Source organism: Pagrus major, chromosome 21, assembly GCF_040436345.1.
Source record: "Pagrus major chromosome 21, Pma_NU_1.0".
Taxonomy (NCBI): Eukaryota; Metazoa; Chordata; class Actinopteri; order Spariformes; family Sparidae; genus Pagrus; species Pagrus major.
The window spans coordinates 31422223-31444721 of record NC_133235.1 but is presented as its reverse complement, the minus strand read 5'-3'; the positions used below and the strand labels follow the sequence as shown (position 1 = coordinate 31444721).

The window sequence follows — 22499 nt, the reverse complement described above, 5'->3', positions numbered from 1 at the left end:
TGTCAGTCTGTCTGTCTGAGAGGCGATTGGTCGGCGACAGGGAGAGAGGTCAGCTGGTGGCGGCGGCGGCGGCCTGGTTGTCATGGCAACAGGGCCTGGCTAAAAAAAACAAACACGTGTTACCACAACTGAACTGATCAAAAACTGGTTCAGATAGTTTGAGTGAGGAGGGGAGACTGAAATAATCAGCTGCGAAGGCTCCTCCTCCTCCTCCTCTTCCTCCTCTCTGGAGCCAAAATGGCCGCCCTGTAGCCCCGCCCACCGGCAGCGTCCCCTCTGCTCTCTCTGTCTGTCGCTGTAACTCAGTAACTTTGTGTTGTTTTCTCCTCGTTGTTCACTCGGCTCTGCTGACATCAGGACAACAGTGACGACATGCTATCCAAAGGCCACAGTAAGTGTGTGTCCCCCACCTCACCTCACCCTCACCCTCACCCCCAAAACACTCCCATCAGCCTGCAGGTCTCCACCAGGATCCATGTTGTCTTGTTAATGACCAACACTTTATTTCTTTTTAATCGGACATAATCAGAAAATGAGCAAATATAGAAACAAACTTAAATTTAAATGCACAAAATAGTTTCAGCTGATAACCAGATCTCACCTGCACAGTTTCTAACTGTAGTTTCTGCACATGTGAGTGTAAGAGAGGCTCAGCTGTCCTGATGATTTCTGTTAAGACTCGTAGACTTTTCTCTCCTCTCTGCAAATTGCAGCCGTGTCGTCGTCTGAAACTGTAAAATCATCCAAAGTTCTTCTTCTCTTGTCTTTATTGGAGGATCTCAAACCAACTTTTAAGCCACCGACCTCACTGGAGTTTGTTGATGCTGCAATTGTAAAGTCAAGTCGGTGAAATCAGTTTGGCTTCATATTATATTATCCCACCAGCACCCGTGTGTCAGTCTGAAGATTTTCTTAGTGGCTTCGGAAAAAATGACAATAAAAAACAAACGAAGACGTTCACAGTCTGAACAGTGAACGTCTTCTGTCCTCCGACCCAGAAACTAAAGAGATTAAAGCATCAAAACTGAACCGAAACACTATTAATAAATCCCATTTTTACACAAAATGTTCTCCAAACATAAAAAGATCATATCTTATGCTACAATAATAAAGAAAAACACATTTTTTAAATCCTTCGTGAACTTTATTTTGTTGCTGCAGCTTTTCTGAACGTGAGTTTGTTTTAATTCTTGACTCGGTCTTTGAACCGACAGACGACTCGTCTCTGGATCCAGTTTGTTTGTCACGACAGGCGATCAGGAGCCACTTAACGATGACCTCATTGATAAAGCTTGTGTCCATGTAGAGACTCGTTCATTCATTTACTAAACTAATAACTTAATAACATTTGTCTCGTTGGTTCCTGGTGGACACAAAGCCTCAGAGCTGCCCCTCCCTCCTCTTCCTCTTCTTCCTGTTCTTCTTCCTCCTTCTCTTCTTCTTCTTCGTCTTCTTCTTCGTCTTCGTCTTCTTCTTCTTCTTCTTCTTCTTCTTCTTCTTCTTCTTCATCGGCTGTCGAGGCTCTTTCAGGCCGGAGCTCCATCTCTTCACTCTCTGTCACATCCATCAGTTTTCACTCCTCCACCTCTCGTGTGTTAAAGTCTTGTTTTCTGTATGACCTCGTCTGGTCCTCCATCACACCCGGATCCACCCGGACCCACTCAGATCCACCCGGACCTTCGGGGAGGTTTACAACTTCTTAGTGTTTCAGGATTTCCAGGAAGCATTTTGAGTTCATGTGATCAGAATGACAGACTCATATTTCTGCTTCTCATCAGAAGTTAACTGAGTTCAGTGAGTTTGTGTTTATATTCTGACGACACGTCTCAGTTTGTGAGTTTTACTGAACAAAGTTTATTTATTTTTGTTTGAATGATTTCTGACATGTTTCTGTTTCCTCACAGTAATTATTCACAGTAATATTCATCCAGCTTAAACTTAAATTAATTACATCCACAAATATTTCTCAGTAACGGAGAGGAACTGTTTAACTTATTTATCTCCACATTAAATACAATAAACCAGAGTAAGTTAACTTTTCCTCTTTGTTCTCCTGTTTTGCACTTTAAGAAACATTCAGTGTTTTTATCGACTTTCATTGGACTCATCCTGATGATTTGTTCACATAATTCTGATTTCAAGACAGTTGAAGTAATGTTGTTAAATTAATTATTGAGGCTTTTGTTTATTTAAAGCTTCAGCTAACAGTTTTTCATGATCAGTTAATCTTTCCAATGTTTTTTTAATTCGTTGTTGATCTTTTAAAATGTAAAAAAACCTGTTTCAGTCTTGTTGAGTCCGACAGACGGATCAGAACTCAAAGATATTCAGATTATAAAGATGGACGACAAAGAAAAACTGAAAATATTCACGTTTGAGCTGATGTTTGAATCATTTACACTTAAAAGTTACTGAAACGATTCATTGATCATCAGAATTGTTTGTTTGACTTGAACAGCTGATGTGATGGAAACACTGAACATGAATTTTACATGTAGACTTTGAGCTCGTTGTGATGTCATTCATCAATATCACTAAATATCCTGTTGAACATGTGTTCGCAGTAACTGACTGTAGTAACGATGCAGCGATCTAAAAGTCCTGCAGCAGTTTTGTAAAGTTCAGATTTGTTTCCGGTCTCATCTGTTTGCTGTCTGAGTGAAATGAGATTATTTGTGTTGCTGTGATTCGTTCTGCTGCTGTCGAACACCGCGAGTCCTCTGAGCAAAGCATCATGGGAGAGCGGCGCTCCGAGCTGACTCTGTGTTTTGTTGTGATTGCAGAACACGTGACCTCTAACGCCAGCGATAGTGAAAGTAGCTACCGTAAGTGTGACCCCGAGCCGTCGACGCCGCCTGCTTCACTCGATGATTCACAGGAAACACTAACACCGACCTGCTAACTCCCTCACTGACAAGCACAGGCTGCTGATTGGTCCATCACAGCATGACCTCACACACAGTTTATCTCCCCGCTAACGACCCTGAACGCTGCCTGTTTGAAGCTGCTGCATGGATGTGTGTAGGAACCAGAGAGAGTGAATGTTTTCATTAAAACACACGGTCGAGTTCAGAACCAGACCTGAGATCAGCTGTTAGCAGAACAAACTCACACCCACTGATAAGGTGACGACCTCGTTTCTGACAGACGTTTCTCTTCAGTCCTGAAGCTGATTAAAGAAACCAGACGTCTCCTTGATGAAAGGATCAGTTTCACACATCAATCACACATTAATCACAGCGCTCGTAACTAGAAACAGACCTGTGATCCACCTGTGTGTGTGTGTGTGTGTGTGTGTGTGTGTGTGTGTGTGTGTGTGTGTGTGTGTGTGTGTGTCGTCCTCACACTGCTGTCCTGTGTGTTTGCAGGCGGGCAGGAGGAGTACGTTCTGTCCTACGAGCCCGTCGTTCAGCAGGAAGGTGAGTTTGTTTGTGTCAGTTAAACATAATTAACCTTCTCAGACTGACGAAGCCTTCAGGACATTAAGATCCTTCAGAAGTTTAAAATACTATTAATAAACTTATAAATAGAACAATAAATAATAATAGAAATATATTTTATTTATGTCGAGCTTCATGTTACTCAGACACTTCACATTATTTAAAAACAAACACTTAAATTATATCAACATTAACATTAATCACGTTTCCATAAAAATATTTCAGTACCTCAATTAATACTGAAACAAAGAAACAGACAGAAAATATCTGTTTAATAATACAAACTATATGTCAATATAAAAACAAACACAAGACGAAAAATAAATAAGAAAAAGGACAAAATATGAAATGAAATAAGAAAAAAATACAAATAAATGTTTAAAAATAAAAATGTTTCCCAGCGAATCTAACTTCAGTCTTTACATATGGAGGACTGAAACTGCCCAAATCAAAAATAAATAAATGGCTCAGTAGTTAAATTGTCATTAAATGCATCATAAATTAAAAATCATAATTTTAGTTAAAAATAAATAGGTAGGTATTTATTAATTTACAAAATGTGCCGTATTTTTTAAAATTATTTTACCGTCGCATTTTACCAAATAATACATAAGTGAATAAATAAATACAATTAAAGTTAAATATGAAAGTTAATAGAGGATTAACACAGAGACAGACAAATTAAAGCAGAAATATCTATTATATATATAATATATAGATATTTAGTGTTTTTGGTACATTTACTGAGACGTTTATTTAATTCTCTGGTCGGTTTCAGCAGCTTCAGTCGTCCACATGAATATAAACATGAATGAATATCGAGAAGTTTCTCTGACGTTTGTGTGAAGATGTCGATCACTTCCTGTTTCCTTCCTCTCCAGTGAACTACACCCGGCCCGTCATCATCCTCGGCCCCATGAAGGATCGGATCAACGACGACCTGATCTCAGAGTTCCCCGACAAGTTCGGCTCCTGCGTCCCTCGTAAGTCCAAACTGCTGCGGTCAGTCGGACACGATGGAGTCCGTCGGATCAGAACCAAACTCCAGAGTCCAGATAAAAACTGTTTCCCTCCTCCTCCTCCTCCTCCCTCTCTTCCTCTTCCTCCTCCTCCTCCCTCTCCTCCTCCCTCTCCTCCTCCTCCTCCTCCCTCTCGTCCTCTTCCTCCTCCTCCTCGTCCTCCTCCTCCTCCCTCTCCTCCTCCCTCTCCTCCTCCTCCTCCTCCTCTCGTCCTCTTCCTCCTCCTCCTCGTCCTCCTCCTCCTCCCTCTCCTCCTCTCCTCCTCCTCCCTCTCTTCCTCCTCCTCCCTCCTCCTCCTCCTCCCTCTCTTCCTCTTCCTCCTCCTCCCTCCTCCTCCTCCTCTTCCTCCTCCCTCTCCTCCTCCTCCTCCTCCTCCTCCTCTCTCAGATACGACCCGGCCGAAGCGGGACTACGAGGTGGACGGCAGAGATTATCACTTCGTGGTGTCCAGGGAGCAGATGGAGAAGGACATCCAGGACCACAGGTTCATCGAGGCGGGGCAGTACAACAACCACCTGTACGGAACCAGCGTCCAGTCGGTCCGAGAGGTGGCTGAGAAGGTAGGAAGAACCTTTACCTCCGTCTGAAGCAGAGGAACCACGGTCATGTCGTTAGAACAGAACCAAACAGTCCAGAACTTTTGTTCAAACTTATTACAAGAATGATGAGGATTTTAAACATTTGGACCGGAGACCAGTCGATTCACTCAGAATCCTCTTCTGTTCTTCTTCTGTGGTTTTCAGGGTAAACACTGTATCCTGGACGTGTCGGGGAACGCCATCAAGAGACTCCAGCTGGCTCTGCTTCACCCCATCGCCATCTTCATCAAACCCAAATCTGTGGAGAACATCATGTGAGTCAGCAACAAACAAACAAACAAACAAACAAACAAACAAACAGGAAGTCCTTCATGAAGGAAACAAGGCGGCTCACAGTCAACTGAGACCAGAACAAAGAGTCATCCTGAACTGATCTTCGGTGTAATCTCGGTCTGATTCTGGTCCAGTCTCGCTGTGATCTCATTCTGTGATCCAAACTGTCTGATGTTGTTCTGGTTTGTCTGATCGGGTCCAGGTCCCGTACCGATCCGATCTTTGACGTGATTTCACTGTGATCCTCGTTTGATCTCAGTCTGATCACATTCCAATCTCAGTTTGATCCTGGTCCGATCTGGGTCTCATCTCAGTCTGATCTCAGTCTGATCCTGGTCCGATCTTATTCTGATACGTCTGAACCCAGTTGGATCTGTGTCTGATCTCTGGTCTCGGTCTCGTTGTTCCTGCAGGGAGATGAACAAGCGTCTGACGGAGGAGCAGGGCAGGAAAACCTTCGACAGAGCCACCAAGCTGAGCAGGAGTTCACCGAGCATTTCACAGGTGAGACGGCGCCAAAACACAACAGAGCAGAACCGTTCCTTTAAGTCAAACTGTGTGAGCCTCAGTCCAGTCAGCGGAGGAAGTCCAGAATCCACAGTGGTTCTGTTTGTGTCTGAACATGAAGATAAGTGTGTTGTTCAGGTTCTGATCACTGACTCTGCTCTCTGCTCCCTCAGCCATCGTTCAGGGCGACACTCTGGAGGAGATCTACGATCAGGTGAAGCAGATCATCGAGGAGCAGTCGGGTCCGTTCATCTGGGTTCAGTCCAAGGAGAAGTTATGAGGATCAAACTGTCTCCTCCTCTGAGGAGCGCTCCTCTTACGATCGCTCCTCTGAGGAGCGCTCCTCTCCTCAGATCCTGTTTGTTTTATTTTGAAAAGAAAAGTCGACCTGCAGACGGCAGCCTCCCCCCTCCTCCTCCTCCTGCTCCCACCCTCCTCCTGCTCCTCCCCCCCCTCCTCCTCCTCCTGCTCCTCCCCCTCCTCCTGCTCCTCCTCCCCCCTCCTCCTCCTCCTCCCCCTCCTCCTGCTCCTCCCCTCCTCCTGCTCCTCCTCCCCCTCCTCCTCCTCCTCCCTCCCCCTCCTCCTCCTCCTCCCCCCTCCTCCTGCTCCTCCCCCTCCTCCTGCTCCTCCTCCCCCCTCCTCCTCCTCCTCCTCCCCCCTCCTCCTCCTCCTCCCCCCTCCTCCTGCTCCTCCCCCTCCTCCTGCTCCTCCTCCCCCTCCTCCTCCTCCTCCCTCCCCCTCCTCCTCCTCCCTCCCCCCTCCTCCTGCTCCTCCCCCCACTCCTCCTCCTCCTCCCTCCCCCCTCCTCCTGCTCCTCCTCCTCCCCCCCTCCCCCCTGCTCCTCCCCCTCCTCCTGCTCCTCCTCCCCCTGCTCCTCCTCCTCCTCCTGCTCCTCCCCCTCCCCTGCTCCTCCTCCCTCCCCTCCCCCTGCTCCTGCTCCTCCTCCCCCCTCCCCCCTGCTCCTCCCCCTCCCCCCCCCTCCTCCCTCCCCCTCCCCCTGCTCCTGCTCCTCCCCCCCGCTCAGCGAGTGGACTCCGGCTGACCTGAGTGCAGTTTGCTGTAGTTTTTGCTGACTAAGACTCTTGTTGGGTTCCTGACCAGCAGCGTAAAGCACACAGGAAGTGACATCACACTCAACACGGTACAGCTCCTTAATGTTTAAGGGAGGAGAACTAAAGAGGAGAAGAAGAAGAAGACGACGCGTCCGTGAGAAGAAACGTACGAAGCAGATTTTATCTTTTTGTTTGTGGGTTTTTTCCCCCTTTTTTTGTCTTGTAAGGAAAAACGTTGCCGGACGGAGTTTGAGTCTCAGGCAGCGTCTGTCGGTCCGGAGGTCCGGAGGTCCGGAGGAAGGCGGAGACACAAAAAGCAAAACTTTGCACGTTTGAGCTTTAACAGCATGTCATTTAAAACCCTGTTTATTTCCCATCAGCCCCTTCACCTCAGCGTCTGACGTCACAGCTTCTCTTCTGTTCTGCGTCATTACATCTTCTTTTTTTTACACTCGAGTCGATTCAGTCTTTGTTTGTTTTTTGCTCCTCGCTGCTGCAGGATGTTCGTCCGGACGCTCCGCAGGGCTCCTGCTCTGCTGCCGGGGGGCGCTGTGGAGCGTCTGTGTGTTTTTAACGTTTTTAAAGATTAAATTTAATGTTGGGATTAATTCACTTTCTAAAACTCTAATTTTCTTCTTCAGACAGACGAGGAATCATCGTCTGCTTTCACTTCACCAGTTCTGATTATATCGCTCAACATTTTGCAGTTTAGACGTTTAGCTCGGCCCGACCCGACCCGACCCGATCTGACGAGGTCAAAGGTCACAGCGTAGATTATTCTGCCGACACTGCAAAAAAATCTCAAGTCATTTCTGTCAGAAGAAGAGAAAATAAATGTGTTTGTGTCCTGAGACGAGATCAGCTCGACCCACGTTAACTGTTTTCACCAAAGAAGAAGAAACACTGAGGAGATGATGTCATCAGCAGACAAACCTGAAGAAAATGATCCAATAAATAAATAAATGTCTCAGTAAATTCATCATCAGTGCACTCGAAGAAATCGTTAATTAACTTTTAAAATGTGACAAACTGATTCTTCAGACTGTTTCTGTTTAATTTTTTCATTTGATTTATTATTTTGTTCATTTTTCATTAATTTAATTACATATTTATTTCTCGTTCTGCAAAATAATACAAACATAATTAAATAAAATTAAAAATGTATAAATGAATAAATAAATTAGTAAAAACAAATGTGAAAGTAAATTATTGGTTCAAAGGTAAATAAATACAGAATATTGATATATGTCAGTTTTTATTATTAATTAATGCCTTCATTTATTTTTAAAATCATTTTTGGTGTTTTAAACAACGTGAAATTTATTATAGAGACATTTATTTATTTATTTATTTATTCAGGTTTGATTTTGTCCGTCTCAGTCCCCCATAAATATTATTAATTAATATAAATATAAAGAACTCAGACTTTTCTTGTACGATGGAAAATATTCTTGTAATTAAATAAATACGACAAAACTTGTGAATCATCAGGAGAAACTTTTTCTAATTACAAGAAATATTAATTAAATAATTAAGAGAAATGAACGATGATGTCATCAGATCAATAACTGAGGCGGCTTCTCGTTTGTTCTTTGGTGAAATCAGTTTAATGAAGAAGAAGAAAACGAGACGATCGACTGTTTTCATCTGAATCATCTTCACACATTTCAGCTGATCTGACTCATTTATCATCGTGTGTTTGTTGAGCGGCGCCAGTCAGGCGAGTCAGAACCCCGTCAGACGAGTCAGAACCCCGTCAGGCGAGTCAGAACCCCGTCAGGCGAGTCAGAACCCCGTCAGACGAGTCAGAACCCGTCAGACGAGTCAGAACCCCGTCAGACGTCCCGTCGGCGTCGTCAGTGTCTTACATGAAAAGATGGAGACGAGCTGCCGCCTCCAGGTGTGGACAGGTGTGCACAGGTGTGGACAGGTGTGTCCCAAACACGCAGAGGATTATTGTACACTGAGACTTTGACAGATATTTAACCCTCGGTAAACTGCCTATTTTGTTATAATAAAAGTCTATATTGAACTTTACTTAAGCACTACTACTACGGGAGTTATTTTCTTTGCATTGTTAATCATATATGAATAGAAAAGTATAAAGATATTTGAATATGAATATATATTTTTCTTTTTCTTTGATCACCACCTCCTCTGTCTTTTAATTTTCTTTTTTAAGCATAATAAAAACTTAACAAGAAAACAGGAAGTGCTGCACCGCTCTCTTCTTCTTCTTCTTCTTCTGCTGCTGCTGCTGCTGCTCACAGACGTTTGGTCCTCCAGAGAGGCTGAGGCTGAGTCTGAAGCTGAGTCTGAGTCTGAAGCTGAGGCTGAGGCTGAAGCTGAGGCTGAGTCTGAAGCTGAGTCTGAGTCTGAAGCTGAGTCTAAAGCTGAGTCTAAAGCTGAGTCTGAGTCTGAAGCTGAGTCTAAAGCTGAAGCTGAGGCTGAGTCTGAAGCTGAGGCTGAGTCTGAAGCTGAGTCTGAGTCTGAAGCTGAGTCTAAAGCTGAAGCTGAGGCTGAGTCTGAAGCTGAGGCTGAGTCTAAAGCTGAGGCTGAAGCTGAGTCTGAAGCTGAGGCTGAAGCTGAGGCTGAGGCTGAGTGTCGGATCAATCACTGATTGATTGACTGCAGATCAGATCCTCGTCTGCAGTTAAAGTCTGTTTGTATTTCGTCACCACGGCGCTGGTCAGATTCTGGTCCGGTTGGTTTCTGGTCCACTCAGACGGAACCAGCAGCAGCCGGTCTTCTCAGGTCTGCTGGAGGTTTGAGTCAAAGCGCCTGCTCACCTGTGATCGACAGGTGAGCAGCAGACAGGTGAGCAGCAGACAGGTGAGCAGCAGACAGGTGAGCAGCAGACAGGTGAGCAGCAGACAGGTGAGCAGGTGAGCAGCAGACAGGTGAGCAGCCGACAGGTGAGCAGCAGACAGGTGAGCAGCAGACAGGTGAGCAGCAGACAGGTGAGCAGCAGACCGGGGCCACAGGAAGTCTGCCCTGTTCAGAATGAGTCTCGGGTCATTGATCTGCTGCGACCCGCTCAAAGTCTTCAGACGCAGTCGGTATTGATCGTCAGTGTTCAAACTACCTGCACGTTAATGTGTGAGCCGGGAATCGAACCATCGACCCGGTGATTGACGACAACCCGCTGAGCACAGTTCAGTCCGTCAGTCAGCGACGAGACTTCAATGCAAAATGATCCAGATGATTAAAACGTTTATAGATTTTAATAAACGATCGATCGATCGATCGCTCCTGTTCACACCAGTTACTGTCAGTGGTGGAATGTAACTGAGTTATTTACTCAAGTACTGTGCTGAAGTACAGTTTTGAGGTACTTGTACTTTACTTGAGTATTTCCATTTTCCACTCCACCACAATTATGTGATTACTTCAGTTACTAGTTACTTTGCAGATTACATTTTTAAATGAATGTATTTCCTCATCAGACAAAAACTGATGCTGACGATCAGCTGACTCAGTTTATACATGTAACTATGATCAGTTACTTTACTGATACTTGGATACTTAAGTACATTTAGCATCAGATACTTTAATACTTCTACTCGAGTACGACTGTTGGATATTTCTACAGGGAAATCAAACTATTGATTCACAATCAGAACATAAAGTCATTAAATTGATCTGCTGCAACATTAAATCAATAATTATAATATTCTGTATGAGTACTTTTACCTTCAGTACTTCAGTATAATGTGATGATACTTGATACTTTGTACTTGTACTGCAGTAGTTTTGCAGGACTTCAGAGTATTTCTACTGTAACTGAAGTAAAAGTTCTGATTCTCATACTTTATTAATCAGTTTGGGTTTTAATGCTGATCAGTAACTTTATTGATCCTGCGTGTGAACACGTGCCTGCAGCTGACAGCTGAAGCGACACGAGACAGGAAGAGATGGAAACACGCGCAGGCGCAGAAGTGACAGGCTGCAGCCACCTACACGCATGCGCACTAACGTAGATTACTTAGTACCCGGATGGAGCCCTCTGAACAGCTTGTAATCGAGTACTTTGAGGTGCCTTCATACTTTTACTGAAGTACTTGTAATGCAGTTTTATACTGCAGTATTTCTACTTTAACTTGAGAGTATTACTTCATAGCAAGTAAACATCTAAAGTATTTGTACTTTAATGAAGTATCACGCGGCGTTACGTATTTAAAATACAATGAGTAACTGTAATCCGTTACAGTTTAATGTGGTAATCTGAATACAGCTGCCGTCTTTAAACAGATGACGTGAAGGATTATTTATTTACTTTATTTATTTATCTTGTTTTATTTGCTCTGAATTCAGATGAGGCTCGTTTTCAATATAAAAGAGTTTAAACAAACAAACAAACAAACAAACAAACCAGGTGATTCAATCAGTGAGCCGCTGTGCAGCTGTGTGTGTGTGTGTGTGTGTGTGTGTGTGTGTGTGTGTGTGCGTGTGTGTGTGTGTGTGTGTGTGTGTGTGTGTGTGTGTGTGTGTGTGTGTGTGTGTGTGTCACGCTCTCAGGACTGTTAACGGGAACATACAGGAGATTTTACCTTCACAAACAAACAAACAAACAAACAAACACGGTGAAGAAGAAGACAACATGTCGGCGCTCAGCTGGAGGAGCTGCTCAGGTAACTGCTGTCTGTCAACGTGCTCATTGTTTGGCTAACTAGCTAACTAGCTAGCTGGGCTTATTAGCCAGTTAGCTTAGCCGAAATGCGTATATGTGTCAGTAATTAGAGATTTAAAAATCAACTAGAAAAATTGCATTTCCTGCGAAAATACAGTGTGAATGCTGACGGCTGAAGTGATTTCAGAAATCTGCTGAACGTGCTGCCGGAAATGCATAAAACTATAAGAATGAATGGTCAAGACTTTGCAGAAAAAGCTGAAAAGCACAAGGCTTAATGGACTGAAAAAGCTGAATATTGTGATAGTTGAACAGTTTCTCTAGCTGAACATGAAGCTGAATATTTGAAAAGGTTGAAAAGCTGAAAAGGTTGAAAAGCTGAACAGTTTGATAGTTGAACAGTTTGATAGCTGAACAGTTTGATAGTTGAACAGTTTGATAGTTGAACAGTTTGATAGTTGAACAGTTTGATAGTTGAACAGTTTGATAGCTGAACAGTTTGATAGTTGAACAGTTTGATAGTTGAACAGTTTGATAGCTGAACAGTTTGATAGTTGAACAGTTTGATAGTTGAACAGTTTGATAGTTGAACAGTTTGATAGTTGAATGGTTTCTGTAGCTGCACATAAGCTGGAGCAGTAGCAGAACGAAATCTGAAAATATCCCCATAAGGATGAATGGGGAAACACCTCCCAAACACCTGCAGGTCTAGAAAAAAGTGTAATGATTATGGCCAAAATATGTATACAGTGAGTAACAGGAGACATTGCTGAACCCAGTCATGTCTTTTTTATTTCTGTAGAGTGAAAAATGAGGGCACGAGAGCGAGAGACAAAACCGGTACCGTCTGCTCCACTCCAGAAATTTAGGCTCAAAATTAACATTGCGGCTTATGGGGCAGTTGCTGGAGTGCTTGTCGCTCGAGGGCCTCTACAGCCAAAAGTTTAGGTCCTACATCTGAAATAAGACCATCATCTGAAAGCCAACAAGATTTCCTACATTTCTATGTATATATTGTCTATGTGAAGTAAAAGATGTGGGACCCAAATCAAGCTGAAGACAGTTTTTTCTAAAGTTTTTGCAGCTGCTCTCCACTCTAGCGATGATGTCACGCACTCTAGCTCACGCAATACACACCCATTATAAAACCAGAAGACCAGTTAAAAATCCTTAAAACTAAAACTGTGATTATTTCAAAACCGTAAAAGATTTTCAAAAAGTGAAATACATGACCAATAGTTCAAGGTCTTGTGACTCTTTTAAAGTTGGAATGGTGTCTCTAGCTCAAAGTATGAGGGAGCAGAAGAGGTTGAAAGTGGATGAGTTTTGAAGAGGATTTGAAGATTTTCCCATTTGCTTCCATATTAATTTTTTTTTTGAAAAAGCTGAATATTTGAAAAAGTTGAAAAGCTAAACAGCTGAAAAGCACAAGGCTGAAAGAGCCTAAAAAGCTGAACATTTTGATAGTTGAACGGTTTCTATAGCTGAACGTATGCTGAAGTAGTAGCAGAATGAAATTCGTGTTAAAGCGCTCAGTGAACTACATCGTCTCACTCGACACACGTCATCATCAGGCGTCACCTGAAACGTGACTCAGCAGGATGAAGAAACGTTCACGTGTGTGATTCAGTAAAAAGTGAAAGTGCAGGAGAAGCAACATGAATGACTCGTGCTGTTGAACGTCTCCTTCAGACACCTGGTGAGAAGAAGCAGTACGGAGGCCCGATGCTGCCAAAACCAAAACAGCTGCATGGCTTCATTAAGTCGATATGTACGGAGGCCCTGAGGGGCTACTTTTTATACTGGTGAGCATTTTATAAGTTACAAGTATACACAGTAACAAATGTTTTTCAACAGAGTGAAACAAAAATTCAGAGAAAATGTTTCTCGTGTTCGTGTGGAACCAAGTGACTAAAATGTTTTCACAGGAGTTTTGTTTTTCATGCGTCGTAGAAAAGAGAAAACAAACAAAAACTCTTCCCAGAGATGTTTTATCACTCTGCTCCACACACAGAAAAGTTATTTTCACGTGGAAAAAATATTTATTTCATTGTTTTTTTTCACTGCTCCAATCATGAAAAAAAAATAGTTTGGAGTTTAGAAAACAGATCAGTGAGACTAAAATATACTCAGAACAAAAATACTCGGTTACATACATGACACTGTTTGTGACCTGAAGACATTTGCCATGATAATCCCCATGTGTGAATGATGTATGGAGGACCGATGCTGCCAAAATCAAAACAGATAAATGGCTTCATTAATAAGTCAACATGTACGGAAGCCCTGAGGGCCAAGTGAGAATTTATTTATTTATTTTTGTAGCGATCCATTTTCTAATTTCTAAAAAACAAAAGATTTTTAACAGTGAAAAGTTTTTTCTTTCCGCGAGTCGAACTGAGTGAGCAACATGTTTTCTTTGTGAAATGATTTCTTGTCACTCGGCTCCACATTAAAGGAGAAAAACTACTTATCCCAAAAAATAATAAAAACTCTCGGTTCCACATACACAAAGGTTTGTGGAAACAACTGAAAAATAATGTTTTAGTGAGAAAATAGTTTTTCTTCATGTGGAGCCGAGTGAAAATATATATATTTTTCCTCTTGTGAATTTTTTCCCACTGAGTTTGTCACATGAAGAGAAAACATGTCATGAAATCATTTTTGTTGCTGGTGATCGAACTGTTCGTCCGTCAGACGTCAGTGGACGGCAGCGTCGACCCTCCTGTGTTGTTCGAATCTGCGCCGTCCTGCTGCATCCAACGCCACAAACTGCTGATGCTGCCGAGTTTCAGTTGTTCACATTGTGGCTGTCATGAACGCTGCAGCCTGAAGGAGGCGCTAACAGCTCAAACACTAACATCGCGTCTGCATTTTGTTCCTTCAGGTCTGCAGTTTAAAACGGATCCTGACTGAAACTCCTTCGACGTTCAGCTTCAGCGAACTCCACTTCATCTCGTCTTCAGGTGAGCTGCTGCCACGTTCACTCAGTTTAACACGAGACCTGAAGCGATCGTCTGAAACGTGACGATGATATTCTTCAGTTCAAAATGAACAAAAGTTAAATTAACTGAATAAATAAATCAGCTGTGAAACTTTAAACCTTTTAGTGCTGCAACAAACGCTGATTTTCATATTTAATAACTTTGTTTAAATAAAACATCTAATTTTAACGTCTGCAGATGTTTCTAATGTTCATAACGACGTGATTCAATAATCCAAACAGTTTATTGATAATTAACAGGTTTATTGACAGAAATGAGACGACAGACTTTCAGGCAGCGTTTATTCTCAACATGTGGACAGCAGACAGGTGCGACCTTTGACCCTGAGCCTCCAGGAGTCTGTTCAGTAGATCAGCAACAACACGGGACGATGGCGGAGAATAAATTAAAACCCAGAAACAACTCGTCAGGTAGAAAAACAAAAAAAAACAAAAGCTCCACTCGAAACTCAAATCAAAGTTTTTCAGCCTCGACGACAAAAAACAGAAGATCGAAATAAAAACCTTAAAAAATTCGGTTAGAAAACTCGAGTGCGTTTTTTTTAGTTTTTGGTTTGTTTCTTCTTCACTGTGCTTCTGTGACGCCACACACACACACACACACACACACACACACACACACACACACACACACACACACACACACACACACACTCTCTGTACACTGAACAGATCAAACCTTCAGTATTTACACTCGTATTTATAGATGCTCTTTAAATTCAGACTTCTCGTTGTCACGGCGGCAGCTGGAGGCGGGCTGGGCGGGTGGGGTTGGTTAGAGAGTTTAAGCCCCGCCTCTCGTGTCCTGCTCGGCCAATCAGCAGCTGCTATTCTTGAACTCTCCGTTCTCAGTGATGGACAGTTTGGTGGGGTTGGTGGGTGACAGGCCGTTGCGGAGGTTCGGCGTGCTGTAGCGCTCCTTCACCTGCGTCAGCGCCGCCATCAGCCGCGAGTTCGCCGCGTCCAGGGAGCCGATCCGCTTCTCCTGATTGGACAGAGACAGAGAGGGGGGGGGGGGCGGGACAGGAAGTCAGACCGACAGGTTTGAAATAAGACGAGGCGTCGTGACGATCTGACTGTCGGGTTAAAAACACGTCGCAGCACAAAGTTTAAATAAAATCTCTTTGATAAACCCTGAAAACATCTGAGCTCCACGTCAGGAGGAGGAACCACAGCTGACGTCAGAAGAACAGATACAAATGATTTATTCATTAAAAGCTTGTGAACTTCAGGAGAAGGTTTTTGTTTCATTTCAGAACTCAAATATTTTTAGCTGCATATTGAGATTTATAATGAATTCTTACTGAGGTATTAATGCGTTTATTAGTAATAATTAATAAATGAATGAATAAACTGTGAAACATTAAGCGGTTCCTGAGGGATTAAAAGTTACAGTAATATCAGGAATTAACTCATGAAAACATTCATGGTAAGTTTTGTTAAAGATGTAAAATACCTCCATAATTATTAAAAACTAATTTAAGGGTTCATAAAATAATGCATTACAATAAAATAAGGTCACACAATGATTTAGTTTCCCTTAACTGACAAATGTATTTAATGTTTAATGCTCAGGTTACAGAGTTGAAATAATCTTCAGTCTGATCTGAAGTATTCCTCCTGTGTTTACGACCGAGAGCTGCTGGACAAAGTTTTGTTGTTTTCAAGACAAAACAAAAAAGAGGAAAAACTGGTGCTGAGAACAGGAGGTGGTGGAGCGCCGAGGCCTCGTGTGGTCAGCATGACGATTACAAAACTAAACTAAACAGAGTTTCTTCACGTGAAACAACAGAGTGAAGCGTTAAAGTCTCGGTGCTTCACATGGCAGGAAAACATTTCCTCATGGATAAAAAAGGTTCACACACTGGAAACTGTTTTCTCGTTCAACATGTTTCACCGCCGGGAAAAAATATTAAGGAACGTAAAAAAATGATCCTGCAAAACTTTTGTCCGCCAGCTTCACCCAAACGGATGGAAACATTTATTAATAAGGCAATTTAAAACTATTTCTGCATGGTTAAATGTCTTTAACTTAGAAAATAACGTAAAATTAAGGCACAAACTGGTGAAAAGCCTCTAAAATGTACCAAACAGCATGAAAGTCCTTTTAAAGGTACTGCAGCGACTTTAGTCTCATTATCTCAATACGACCTGTGACATCGTTATTATCAGCAGATTAACAGAAGTTAAGATGAAAACTAAAACGGCGTTCAGTCTGTTGAGACGTGTTTTTGACCCGACAGCAGAAAAACATCCAGAGAACGTTTGAAGGCAGCCGAAAAACAAAACAGGCCAAAAAACTGAAACCAACAAAAAGAAGGGAAACGTGAGACTGAAGCACCTGAGTGACCTCGTCTGTCACCTCCACGACTCATTTCAAAAGAAACAGCCTGTTCAGACCCCAAACACCTGTCCTGAGTAATCTGATTACAGTGCAGCTCTCAGTCCGTCTGTTCACTAACATGTTGTTCACTTCCTGCTCTATAAACATCACTGAGGCGAACAGACACCGTGTTTCTACACAAAGACAGAAGTTTATAAAGTGTCTCCAACTCAACAACTCACTAAACTGACACATTTGTTAAGGGAGTCTGGGGACAAAGAAGTCGCCTATACTGGTTACTGTTTAGTGTATCTGTAAAATGTGACATGTTTAGATCAATAAAATGTTTCTTCTTTCATAAATTGAGTGTAAATGGTGAAATCAGTGTAAACTGTTCAAACAGCTGCTAAATGTTGGCAATATAGGCGACTTCTTTGTCCCCGTGGAGAAAGTCACCAGACTCCCTTAACAAATGTGTCAGTTTAGTGAGTTGTTGAGTTGGAGACACTTTATAAACTTCTGTCTTTGTGTAGAAACACGGTGTCTGTTCGCCTCAGTGATGTTTATAGAGCAGCAAGTGAACAACATGTTAGTGAACAGACGGACTGAGAGCTGCACTGTAATCAGATTACTCAGGACAGATGGACTCAGGTCTAAACAGCCTCACAGTGAACTGGAAGCTCTGGGTGGTGGTGGAGGTGGAGGTGGAGGTGGAGGTGGTGGGGGGGGTTCAGCCAAACAGAAATGAAAGCAGCTCAGAGCTCAACACACCAGCAGCAGCAGAACTCTAGTTAACAAGCCGCTCCACTAAACCGACCCACCAGAACCTCACGTTTATTAACTGTAGTTACTGTGACGTCATCACTAACTGCTGAACACATAAGAGCATTTAATCATTCAGCATTATCTCACATCAACATCACGTTTAACCATTCATTGTGTCTTAATCACAATTAATCGATCAGGTTCTGTCCGAATCCTCTTAGTCTGCCCTCACGGACAGAACCGGGGTGGACAGAATATTAGAAACATCCAACAGCAGCAGGAGCTAGATCCTCACACAGAACTCCATTTGAGTTTTTAGAGATTTAAGACGTCACTGAACATGAAACGTACAGTCCATCTGCTCTGTGATTGGCTGATCAGGTGTGTTGAAGCTCCTTGTTGACTCTGTTTTTGTTTTTTTTCTAAAACCAGCGTGAGGGGGGGTGGAGGGGGGTTAGGGGGCGGGGCTTCAGTCACTACTTGCCTGATTGGTTTATTTCACATCCGTTACTGACCTGAAATCAGTGGAGAGACGATGAGAACAGACGGCTGCTGTTTAGAAAACTGTCCTGAACCTGTAGTCACTGATCAATCGACGTCATCAGAGACCTTAATTACTTCATTATTTAAAGTTAAAGTTTCCTTCTGGTCGCCACAGATCCATTAATGTGAAAACTAAACTAACGTCAACAGGAAAAGACTTTAAGGGCACCTTAACTTTCCCCTCAACTTCTGGCTGTGGACAGATTCAACAACACGACAGCTGCTCCTCACTCTTCCAGTTAAAGTGTAAATTAAAATGACTTAATGATGTTTCAGAGTAAAACTCCCAGCAGGCTCTCAGGTGTGTTACAGGTGTGATGTCGTACCTGAGCGTCGATGATCTTCTGTTTGGCTTCGATCACCGCCTGCATCTCTGCGTGGTCCCGCTTCAGCTCCTCCTCCACCGCCATCAGCCTGAACACACGGTAATCAATCATCATCAATCAATCAATCATCAATCAATCGTCAATCATCACTGATCATAAATGTGATCTGCAGCTTTAAGTTTTAATTGAAAACCTGAACATGTACGGAGGACTGAACCCGACAAAACCCAAATTAAATTAATTAATAAATATAATAAGTCATTAAAAGATCCAAAACGTGATCAGAAATAAATGTGGCCATCAATTTATTAATGTGACATGAATTCATATTTCTGTCACTTTGCTTCTCCAATTATTTAATTTATTTATTGTTCAGAAAATTTCAGACTGAATTGAGTTTTTGTGCAGTTTGACATAAAACAGTAAAAAACAAATACATAAAATAATAACTTGATGATCAGAATATTGATACAATGTAAGTAATTAAAAAAAAGATTAAATAATTCAACGTAATTTTTCATGTTGTATGGAGGACTGAAACTGCCAAATTCAAAAAATGATTAAAAATAAATGTAAATAAATTAATTTACAAACTGTGACAAATTGATATTTCTGTATTTACCATTTAATTTATTAATTAAAAAGAAATCTACACATTTATTTTTGTATTTTCACAATGACAATTCATTTTAATACATAATAATATGTTTGATTTTGGCAGGTTCAGGCCTCCATACACAGGACTAGTTTATGAAAATATGGCTTTTTCATTTGTTAGAATTATAATTTAATGTTAAAAAGTGTTAACTTCATAATTCAAAATAAATAATTAGAGCAACAAATAATTATTTTAAAAATATTAAAATTTGATCAAAAACGAATCAGATCTTCTTAAACGGTCGTTTGAACGATCAGAAAATGTTAAACACTGATTTTGTTTCACACAGTAACCAGGTGATAAATGACGAGAGTGTTTGGACCGGGACGTACTGACGGCACCGGGACGTACTGACGGCACCGCAGTCGTGTTGGGTGTGTTTAGTTTCGGTGCCTGTGCAGCCCAGACGGGTGGAGTTTGTACCTGCAGATGATGCTCTTCATCTGGCTGTCCTTCTCCTCCTGCTGCCTCCTCAGCCGCTCCTCGCTGTCCTCCAGACGATGTTTGTACTCCAGCAGCAGCTTCTGCATCTGCTGCTCCTGAGCCAGCAGCCGCCGCTCGTACTCCTCCAGGCGCCGGCCCGACACCCGCAGACGCTCCTTCAGCCGCGAGATCTCCAGCTCGTACTGGAGGAGGACGGGAAACATCAGAACAACACCGTCCTGAACACGTGCGTCTACTCGCTTCTTCATCTGGAGGCGGTTTGTGAAGCCGCTCTGCTCTAAACTGTATCAGATGTCATAAATAAAGTCTCCACTGAACTTCCTGTCAGTCTTATTTTGTTTATTATTTGTGCTGTCAATATCTGCCTACACTGTTTACATGTATGGAGGACAAAATCTGCCAAAAATAAATCAATAAATGTAAAAAAGTAAATTAATGTTATTAAATGATTTTAAAAAACAAACTTAGCATTAATAAAATGTGACTTAATTATTTTTTTACCTTTATATTAATTTGTATTAATTTATTTTGGCAGTTTTCGTCCTCCATATAATCATCAGCGACAATGAGGGAGGTTAATTACACATTAATGAGCTGTTTTAACTTTAACTCCCAGCATTATTGATTCGTAATAAATCAGTTAAGTGCTGAGAAACACTGAGGACGTTTCTACAGACAGAATGACATCATCGTCCAGGTGTGTGAACACCTGTCCAGGTGCGTGTGCTCCGTACCTTCTCAGTGTTCCTGCCCTCCTCTCTGCTCCTCTCTCCTCCCTCCTCCTCCTCGTACTGGCCGTTGTTGAGCACCCAGGCAGCCGTCCTCTCCACCGGAGACATCGCCACGGCAACTGCCTCCACCGGAGACGTCACCTGAACACAAACCAGTGACATCATCACACACCTGTGCTGACATGACGATGAAACGCTTACAGAGAAACAGAAGCTGTAAATTTGACAACATGAAACTTGTTAATAAAGTTTAAATTTGAATGTGTCCTGTTCTGTGACACGTGATTAACTTCCTGTCCAGGTGTGTTTCTGCTGTACCTGTGGCGGCTGCTTGGAGGCGCTCCTTGGGGGCGGAGCCACGTTCTCCACAGAGCAGGTGGACGGTTGGCGGGGGGCGTGGGCGGTGGTGGGCGTGGGCTCTGTGTTGGCGCTGCTGCTGCTGCGTAGCGAGGCGCTGTGAGGGAGGGAGCGCGGTGTCCTGGCCCCGCCCCCTCCCCTGCTCTGCTGCTCCACCTTGACGATGTGGGCGGTGCCTGCCGTCGTGCTCTGTCGGGGGATGGCGACAGCCGTAGCGGCGCCTGGCGGGAGGTCTGGCAGAGCGTGTCGGCGCGGCGTGGAACACTCCTCGCTCTGCGTGCTCCGCCTGCTGCCCAGCTCGTCCAGGCTGCTGTTGGACGCCACCCGACCTTTGACCCCCACCTGGCTGCCGAAGTCGTCGGAGTTGCTGTGGCTGTTGTGCGAGCTCTCGGTGCTCAGGTTCTCGGAGCTGGAGTCGTGCCGCAGCGAGTGGGCGGAGTGTGTGGACAGGCTGTGGGCGGGGTTACTCAGGTGGTAGACGGGGTTCTGGAAGGACAGCGGCTGCAGGCTGCGCTGCTGGCTGAGCGACGGGTGCAGCGGCCGCCTCACCTGCGGCGCGCTCTGCGGCTGACCGTCTCTGGGCGGCGCTTTGGTCTGGTGTGGCGCCGGCTGGGGGGTGAGAGGGTTGGAGAGGGGGTAGTTCAGAGGGGGAGGGGCGTGTCCGATGGAAGCCTGTGAGCCCGCCCTGCTCAGGCGTGGCGGAGCCTCGTGGTGCGGCGGCGGCCCCACGGGCCCGTGCAGGCTCTGAGCGTCCTGCAGGTCCACCAGAGAGATGCTGCGGCCGTTGGGCAGCACGCCGTCTCGCTCCTCGTGGTCCGAGAAGCTGGTGTGGGTGGAGGGATGCTGCTGAGCCAGCAGGGGGCGCTGACCTCGAACATAACCCAGCTCACTGACCGGAGACTGCAGGCTGCGGACCTCACAGTGGCTGCACGCACACACACACACACACACACACACACACACACACACACACACACACACACACACACACACACACACACGCACACACACAGTAAATAGCTGGATCAAGAGTCTGTAATCTGATTACACAGCACGTATTAGTTACTGCTGACTGTAGGATCCAGCAGTGACATGATGGATCAGGCTGTGAACAGTCAGCAACTCTTCATGATCCCGCAGCGCCACCGTCAGGCCACCGTGTGAATATTTTTATAAGAAGTGCTGTTTGCTGCAGCTTCATGTGGCCTGAACATGAAACCAACAACACACACAGTTATACTGATAATAAAAAAATAAGAATGATAAAAAACAATCTGGATCTTAAACCCAAAACAGCTCAACACTCTCCTCAGTGATCATCTGATCAGATCATTGATTATCTGAGTTTACTGATCACAGACTGAGCTGTGACATCACTTCCTGTTTCAGACTAATGTGACCGTAGCTCTGTGTGTGATCTGTCAGCTGATTGGTTACCTGTCGGCGGGGTCCTCAAAGATTCGCTGTAACCCTGACGACAGGCTGCCGCTGATGTTGTGGGCGGAGTTATGGTCCTGGAAACGCCGCAGCTGCTGCTGGACGGGCGTGGGAGCGGCCAGACAGCGAGAGATGTCACCCAGAATCCTCGGCAGCGGGCCCAGCTTCGCTACGGTGGCCTGCAGGAAGGAATTTTCACCCTGGAGTTGCCGTGTGTGTGTGTGTGTGTGTGTGTGTGTGTGTGTGTGTGTGTGTGTGTGTGTGTGTGTGTGTGTGTGTGTGTGTGTGGATGGTTTGAATGATAGCACCAGGATGCAGTGGTGGAGGTGATGGTGGGAGAGCGAAACCAACATGGTGGCAACAGAGAGAGTCGGCCAGACAGGAAGTGAAG

General features: G+C 43.9%; 2 protein-coding genes and 2 long non-coding RNA genes across 8 annotated transcripts in view; 3 read left to right on the top strand and 1 right to left on the bottom strand.

The window, feature by feature from the left end:
- The window catches only part of LOC141016433 (disks large homolog 1-like), a 113477-nt gene extending 107173 nt beyond the window's left edge, over positions 1-6304 (top strand). Inside the window, 8 exon segments of the mRNA XM_073490792.1 lie at positions 2784-2825; positions 3369-3419; positions 4322-4423; positions 4847-5019; positions 5203-5312; positions 5745-5803; positions 5806-5835; positions 6012-6304. Of these exon segments, the coding sequence (XP_073346893.1) occupies positions 2784-2825; positions 3369-3419; positions 4322-4423; positions 4847-5019; positions 5203-5312; positions 5745-5803; positions 5806-5835; positions 6012-6118 (674 nt within the window). The 3' untranslated portion in view covers positions 6119-6304.
- Positions 6305-6827: 523 nt separating this feature from the next.
- Positions 6828-9096, top strand: LOC141016698 (uncharacterized). Its single transcript, XR_012180609.1, has 2 exons — positions 6828-8670; positions 8710-9096. It is a non-coding gene; the product is annotated as an uncharacterized lncRNA (long non-coding RNA).
- A 2283-nt stretch (positions 9097-11379) lies between these two features.
- On the top strand, positions 11380-19905 carry LOC141016387 (uncharacterized). Of its 2 annotated transcripts, XR_012180604.1 has the most exons (5): positions 11380-11521; positions 13213-13325; positions 14408-14486; positions 18449-18580; positions 19429-19905. It is a non-coding gene; the product is annotated as an uncharacterized lncRNA (long non-coding RNA). The 2 variants fall into 2 exon arrangements; XR_012180605.1 differs by lacking the exon at positions 13213-13325 and having other exon boundaries at positions 11381-11521.
- rasal2 (RAS protein activator like 2) overlaps positions 14790-22499 on the bottom strand; it is a 74829-nt gene continuing 67119 nt past the window's right edge. For 3 of the 4 annotated variants that reach the window (XM_073490699.1, XM_073490696.1, XM_073490700.1), the window contains 6 exons: positions 22109-22308; positions 20633-21596; positions 20318-20455; positions 19563-19765; positions 18482-18569; positions 14790-15509 (listed from right to left, as the gene is read on the bottom strand). In XM_073490699.1, coding sequence (XP_073346800.1) covers positions 15342-15509; positions 18482-18569; positions 19563-19765; positions 20318-20455; positions 20633-21596; positions 22109-22308 — 1761 coding nt within the window. In that variant the 3' untranslated portion in view covers positions 14790-15341. The remainder of the gene's footprint in view (positions 15510-18481; positions 18570-19562; positions 19766-20317; positions 20456-20632; positions 21597-22108; positions 22309-22499) is intronic. The other variant, XM_073490697.1, reaches the window with a different exon arrangement.